Source organism: Branchiostoma belcheri, unplaced genomic scaffold (assembly GCF_001625305.1).
Source record: "Branchiostoma belcheri isolate BF01 breed outbred unplaced genomic scaffold, Haploidv18h27 scaffold117, whole genome shotgun sequence".
NCBI classification, from domain to species: domain Eukaryota; kingdom Metazoa; phylum Chordata; class Leptocardii; order Amphioxiformes; family Branchiostomatidae; genus Branchiostoma; species Branchiostoma belcheri.
Genome location: NW_017802569.1, coordinates 860,294 through 866,759, shown reverse-complemented (window position 1 = coordinate 866,759; position 6,466 = coordinate 860,294). Strand labels below are relative to the sequence as shown.

The 6,466-nt window shown below is 46.6% G+C and overlaps 1 protein-coding gene across 1 annotated transcript in view; it reads left to right on the top strand.

Annotated features, from left to right (window-relative positions):
* The first annotated feature begins 2,113 nt into the window (after positions 1–2,113).
* The window catches only part of LOC109462453 (C3 and PZP-like alpha-2-macroglobulin domain-containing protein 8), an 85,894-nt gene continuing 81,541 nt past the window's right edge, over positions 2,114–6,466 (top strand). The window contains 3 exon segments of the mRNA XM_019759009.1: positions 2,114–2,283; positions 2,444–2,497; positions 2,499–2,603. Of these exon segments, the coding sequence (XP_019614568.1) occupies positions 2,114–2,283; positions 2,444–2,497; positions 2,499–2,603 (329 nt within the window).

The window sequence follows — 6,466 nt, the reverse complement described above, 5'->3', positions numbered from 1 at the left end:
GTATATATATATATATATATATATATATATATATATATATATATATATATATCGCATTTTTACGTCACATATATCAGTACGCACACTGTACTAGCTATGTGATAGGGTTGATTCAACTTACTACATCGAAAGAATGATCAGAAATTTGACATTGAAAATCCAGTGTTGCGACCCCGAACATGCATTGGATGCCTTTAAAACGGGGAGCAACTAGAAAGAGGTAGTAATTTCTTCTTTGCTTGGATAGCAGGACACAAAGTACAACATATTTCCTCCATAGATAGAGTCATTCCTAACACGATTCGTACCGGAAATGCGTCATCAGACATCCGGTTTCAGGTTGTTTTATCAGCCTTTGCCAAACTGATATTTCATCGGATGCCTTTAATAGCTAGATACAAGTACAAGGAAACACACAGAAAAATGCAAACAGCGCCCACTCACAAAAACATGCTCAAGGAAACAAAGACACACGCACGCACACACACACAAATTTTAAATTAGCCATTTTTCATAAGACAGACTGTCTTATGAAAAATGGCTAATTTAAAATTTGTGTGTGTGTGCGTGCGTGTGTCTTTGTTTCCTTGAGCATGTTTTTGTGAGTGGGCGCTGTTTGCATTTTTCTGTGTGTTTCCTTGTACTTGTATCTAGCTATTAAAGGCATCCGATGAAATATCAGTTTGGCAAAGGCTGATAAAACAACCTGAAACCGGATGTCTGATGACGCATTTCCGGTACGAATCGTGTTAGGAATGACTCTATCTATGGAGGAAATATGTTGTACTTTGTGTCCTGCTATCCAAGCAAAGAAGAAATTACTACCTCTTTCTAGTTGCTCCCCGTTTTAAAGGCATCCAATGCATGTTCGGGGTCGCAACACTGGATTTTCAATGTCAAATTTCTGATCATTCTTTCGATGTAGTAAGTTGAATCAACCCTATCACATAGCTAGTACAGTGTGCGTACTGATATATGTGACGTAAAAATGCGATGCTACTGGTAGTAAACGTTTGTATCGTTCATATACATGTAGGCTGGTGGTTCTAGCTATTTAAAGGCTGTACCGAAAAAAAAAGAGAAAGGGACGCCTCACGTAGCTTGTTCCTGTGCTATTTTAAACACATTAAGTCTGAAATGATGACGAAACTTAATGCTAAGAAATGGCAGGAAATGTCCGACAGATTTCCTCATTAAAAAAAAATAATATTTTGCTGCCCTAAGATTGCAGTACATTACTTGATGCCAATAACTGTTGGAAGGAGTACGCCTAAAACACTTAGACTGAGACTGCCTTTTATCTGTTAGGACTTTCTGATTAAGCCATTACAACCTTGACATTGCATAGTAATATTAGAGTTTGAAAAGTGTTTGTCCCCATCCCTAGTTAACTTCTCCCTGTGGTGTATGTTCCGCTGGGTTCATCCAACCTGCCGCAGCTGCAGCCCTCTGGCTGCCGGCCAAACCGCGGCAAGCTGCCCGGTACAAACACACAGATAGCCCGGGTGATACCGCGCGTATGCGGCCGGCTGTCCTGCGGTTCGTCCCCGCCACGCCCGCCGTGACGACATCCTCGGGACAACAAGTGCACCCCCGGAATCCCGCCGGAAACGGTGTTTGTTTGTGTTTGTGCGTGTTTTTTTCCCCGCGCAAATATTGTTGGAAAGAGTAGGCCTGGCACGGTCTCCTTCTCCCCAATCGGAAGGTTCAGGCGATAAGTTAAGCCGGGCCTCTTCTGCGCTCTTGTTAGCGCAGATTTGGGGTGAAGACATCCACGGCGTCTTTTCAAGAGTCACTTCTGGGACGAGTGGATGAGGAAATTAGAACAGGCACCTGTCGCCTGTCTGGCTGCGGCCACATGCCTCCAGTCGTGCGACATTATTTCCGCGGACCATCTGCACGTTAGCCTGGAACCCCCCGCTACCGTGTGTAATTAGCCTCGCACCCCGAGACCCGGCCACGCAGCGGCGGGTCGCTACTAGCTCGGAGATACGGAGAAATCCCCGACTGAGAGGAGAGAGAGGCAGTTACCGACCGAACCTGGATTTGATTTTCGGTCCCCCATCGCGCTGGTCTCCCTCGCCTAGAGCGTGGCGAGTCCCGGAATGTCACCATGAGAGCCACGCGGCTCCACAGCCCGGCCGAACCCGGTGACTTCAGCACACACAGGTCGAGTGAACAGAAGGGGGGTGTTACTACTGTGCGCTTCCGCCGCTCAGGGGTGACTCTCGGTTCGTCCTGCTCTCACGGCCTGCGGCGCCCCAGCTATCTTATCTCCGGCATGTGAAGCCACATTTTCCCGACCACTTCACGTCCATCGCACGCCACAAGGCACCGCCCAGATATTGCACGGCCACGACGTGAAAGGACGAGAACCAGAGCCCACCAACAGGTCCTTGTTGTACAGTACTGTACACACACACACGCGCGCGCTGCACTGAAGGCCGCGTCCGGGAGACTCACTCGCGCAGGACCGGACGACTTGGCCCGGGAGTTGTGCTAAAAATGGTGCATCCGCCTCAGCGCTCCACAATGTCGGCCAGCCTGGGGTATCTGATGTTCGTCACCGCGGTACAGATTGCGAGTGGTGCTGACGAACTAAGGTGGGTATTTTTGGACCTGTACAGTACCTTCTCTGTTCTGTGTTTCCTCCTTTGTTGTGTTGTGTGACGGTGTCAACACGGTCTGACCGTACCGTGGCAGTGCGAGGGCGCACACGCGATGTCCAACTGCCGGTACGACTTTTTCTTAACCTTCTCTTATTTTGGCCGTCTTTTTTTTTCTTGTGACAGTAACTTTGTTTCTCAATGAACACTACAAATATGGATACATGACTTAGCTCTTTGACCTTTTGTTAATCACGCTATACATATACCAAGGCTTTTCTTCTGTTTTCATGTGTACCAGTACCGACCGGTTTTCAGGACAATATAGTAACACCTCGCGGCTTAAGCGGGCACTGACACCAACCTCACAGATAAACCCTATTTGTTGTTCACATGTTTTTCTGTTGTTCTCACCAAACCTGTTTTTCCACCAATTCGGATAGCTAGCCTCCATAGCATGCCAAAAACTGGGGGGTTTGGGGGGTCTTAATAGCTTTTATGTGCTATTTTCTGATTGCATATAGACAACATAGCCGGCCTGGTTGAATTACCCCAGTTTTTTTTAGAACTGGGCTAATCAGAAAACAGCCGAAGACCACCAAACCCCCAGTTCTATAAGTCTGCTACGGAGGCAACGATTTGGAGTTGTTTGGTTAGAGCGGCATTGTGGACACGAGTGGGGATTAACAAGACCAACTCGTACACGCGCGGCGCGGAGTGGGTTCTCTACCGTGCTAATGCGAAACGTGTGTTCTCCCTTTGAAGCCGGTTTAGTGGAGCAAATCTCGCCTGTTTTTATACGGTGAGCAGGAAAGTTGTAAGAACATTTCCAATGTCAACGGAAGAAGGTCTACCCGTGCTCTTATGCCGAGCGTAGGGTGGTGCCCATCTCCATTTCGTAGCCCTTGGGCGACACACAATTGTGCAATGCACTACAGCAGGGGGCTAGTCCGCTGGTAGTGCTGTGTGTTTGACCTTCCCACACTCTTTCTCATATCTGCTGAGTGCTAAGCAGAGAAAGAAGTGTGTACCATTTTAAAAGTCTTTGGTATGACCCGGCCGGGGTTTGAACTCACGACCTCCCGGTTACAAAGCGAGCACTCTACCAATTGAGCTATTGCACCGGTTATAATGTCAAAGGTGTCCAGACAAATTCACAAATCGTGGAAGACAGTTTGTCACTGGGGTATCCGTTGTCTACCTAAACTGACATGCACGCTACTGTTAAGGGTCGCAGTCCTACGGACGGGACGTTAAACCGTGGTCCACTGTTCACTGTGCTTGTCGAAAAGAGCTAGGGGAATTTCCCAGGTACAATGAACCTGTAAATACTGTACATAGCGTCTGTCTTCTCTGTCACGACCAGTGGACTAGCTCTTCAATGGGCTAAACTGGTTCGAGATCATTTTTCCCTTCCGAAAATCGTTCGAGATCACTTTCACTTTCGTTCACTTTCACTGAGAAAAATATCAAGATGGACAAGTTATAAAATATGGAACTTATGCTTTTGTGACCAAACGGAACCGACGCTTAGTAGTAAGCTTAGTAGAAAATCTTGCATGGAAGCATGGAAATTATAACTAATTCGGTGAACATATTTTCATGATGATTCAGAGTTTCTTGTTTGTTTTATGTAATGGCATGGCATGAATTACTCCGAATTCAGAAAGTACTGTGTGTTAACTAGCAAGATAGTAGTTTCCAGTCCCATGCAATGGCTATAGGAAAAAGCAGGGGGAAATAAAACAAGGCCTCTAGAAATGAGAACATTTCGGTGAGCGTGCACTGTTGTCTTTGATACAAAACCGTCAGCCTTTAATAAAATCGTATTTCATCGCACTCCTTTGGTACCATTATCAATATCACTTTTCGTTGGGGTCGTGTGGCGTAGGGGCAGAGTTCTCGACTCGGAATCAAGAGGTCCCGGGTTCGAGTCCTGACATGCCACCGATCTTGTACCCTTTGGAAAGGCACTTTACACGACTTTCCTCACTTCGCTCAGGTGAAAATGAGTATTGTATTGTCCCCTGTATGTGTTTTGAGGCGGCATTAATATAAGTTGAAAAAAAACATGAGTGTGCCGCCACCACGTCTTTTGATTACATGTTGGCATATAAAAAAATCACTTTCGATTCCATCTCAAACCAGTAAAGAAAGGCTGAGTATAGTAGCCAGGACAATGCGGCCTGGAACATGACCGTTACGACCCAGCAGCCTTGCCGGTGTGTGCTGACGGAACAGCCCGGCTTTGTTTCAGACTGTGTCCCCGGGGGAAGGCTACCTGAGTCCCTTTAGTCTCACAACTACAGACCTATAGGCCGGTGGTGAGAGATGGCTGGTAATTACTAGTGCTATGGCACCAACCACCCAAGACTCATACTAGCATGTACATGTAGCTGTAACTACCTACTAGGAGCTGTGTTAGGCCACAGCAAGTAATTTGTATGGATGACATCAACGCGCGCATTGATTTTCGCCTGATTTTGAAAAAAAAAACAAGAAATTTTATTGCCTTTTGACAGTGGTCACCATGCCAAAAAATAGGCAAGGATGTCTGTTGCCATGCCGGAACGTGGATGGCAGATAACTAAAAAGAGAGGAGACAAGAAAAGGCTCTGATTTAATGTTTTGTTTCTTACTTTGATGCAGTGATATGTGATGATGGCTGTGTATATGTGATGTTCCCACTGAATCAAAACCATTTGTACAATGATTGAGTCAAAATTTTAAAATGTAGCAATCTTGTTTTTTCCGGCCCGCCTTGTTTTATTTTCGCCCGCTCGCGCATTAGATTTGGAGTCTGCGGAGGATGTCATCCATAAAATTTACTTGCTGTGGCCTTAGATTGTATCTTATTTTCCCTACACTATACAAACTCAAGGGCACACCTCAAGGACACATCGATCTTTATTCTACATTTTCAAAAAGTTTTCGTAAATGTAGAGTAAAGATTCATCAAATTCAAGAGGCCGAGATGAAAACAGAGGACTGGGAAGAAGTGTGGATCTTGCCATATTCACTCATTGAAACTTCTGCTACCTTAGACTTAGAGAAATGATTCTATGTTGGAGTGGCCCCATAGTCTCTACCAGACTATAACTAACTACGCTGGCTATATACATTGTATAGGAGAATATTCGCCAGGGGAGTTTGGCCGCCTTGTAGGTTTGACTGGCCGCGCTGGGAAAAAAAACTACCTCCCCGCGGCCGGACTCCCTTGGTCAATTTTACTCTCTTTTTTGGGGCGAATTCTACGATCCGTATTCCCGTAGAAAGGCCTGGTGGAAGCTAGTGTGGCCCAACTGTTTTCAGACAGAGAACGATCGCCCTGTGTAACTCTACTCCCACACAAACAGCACGGTACCTGTAGCAGGGCCATTAGGTACGGGATGCGCCGGACTGACCTTCAGAACGCTGACCTTGTCCTTCACGCGGTCCCGATGAGTGCCGCGGCATTACCGGTGCGGGTACCCTGTCGAGTCGGCCTCTCAAAATAACATCAGAACCAGCCGTGAGGGTTGATCGTTTCCGATCGACAGCTAGGGACGGCTCGCAACAAACTCAGTCAGAGAAAGGGGCCCTCATGTCCTTTTCCGTAGAGCGTAATCGGCCGTTTTAAGTCTACGTAGAGCGTAAACGGACCGCTTATAGAGCGTAATTGGCGCATTTTGCGTAGACCGTATTCGCCGTTTCAATTCTACGTAATGCGTTGTAGCCACTTGGAATTTAACCTAAAGCGTAATCGAGAGATTTTCTGAATTCAGCGTAATACGTAGCCAGCTCTCAAAAGTGCAAAACTTAGCGTAGAGCGTTGTTGGGACCCCCCCCCTTCCCCTACGAAAGGGGAAGGTGTAGGGGTT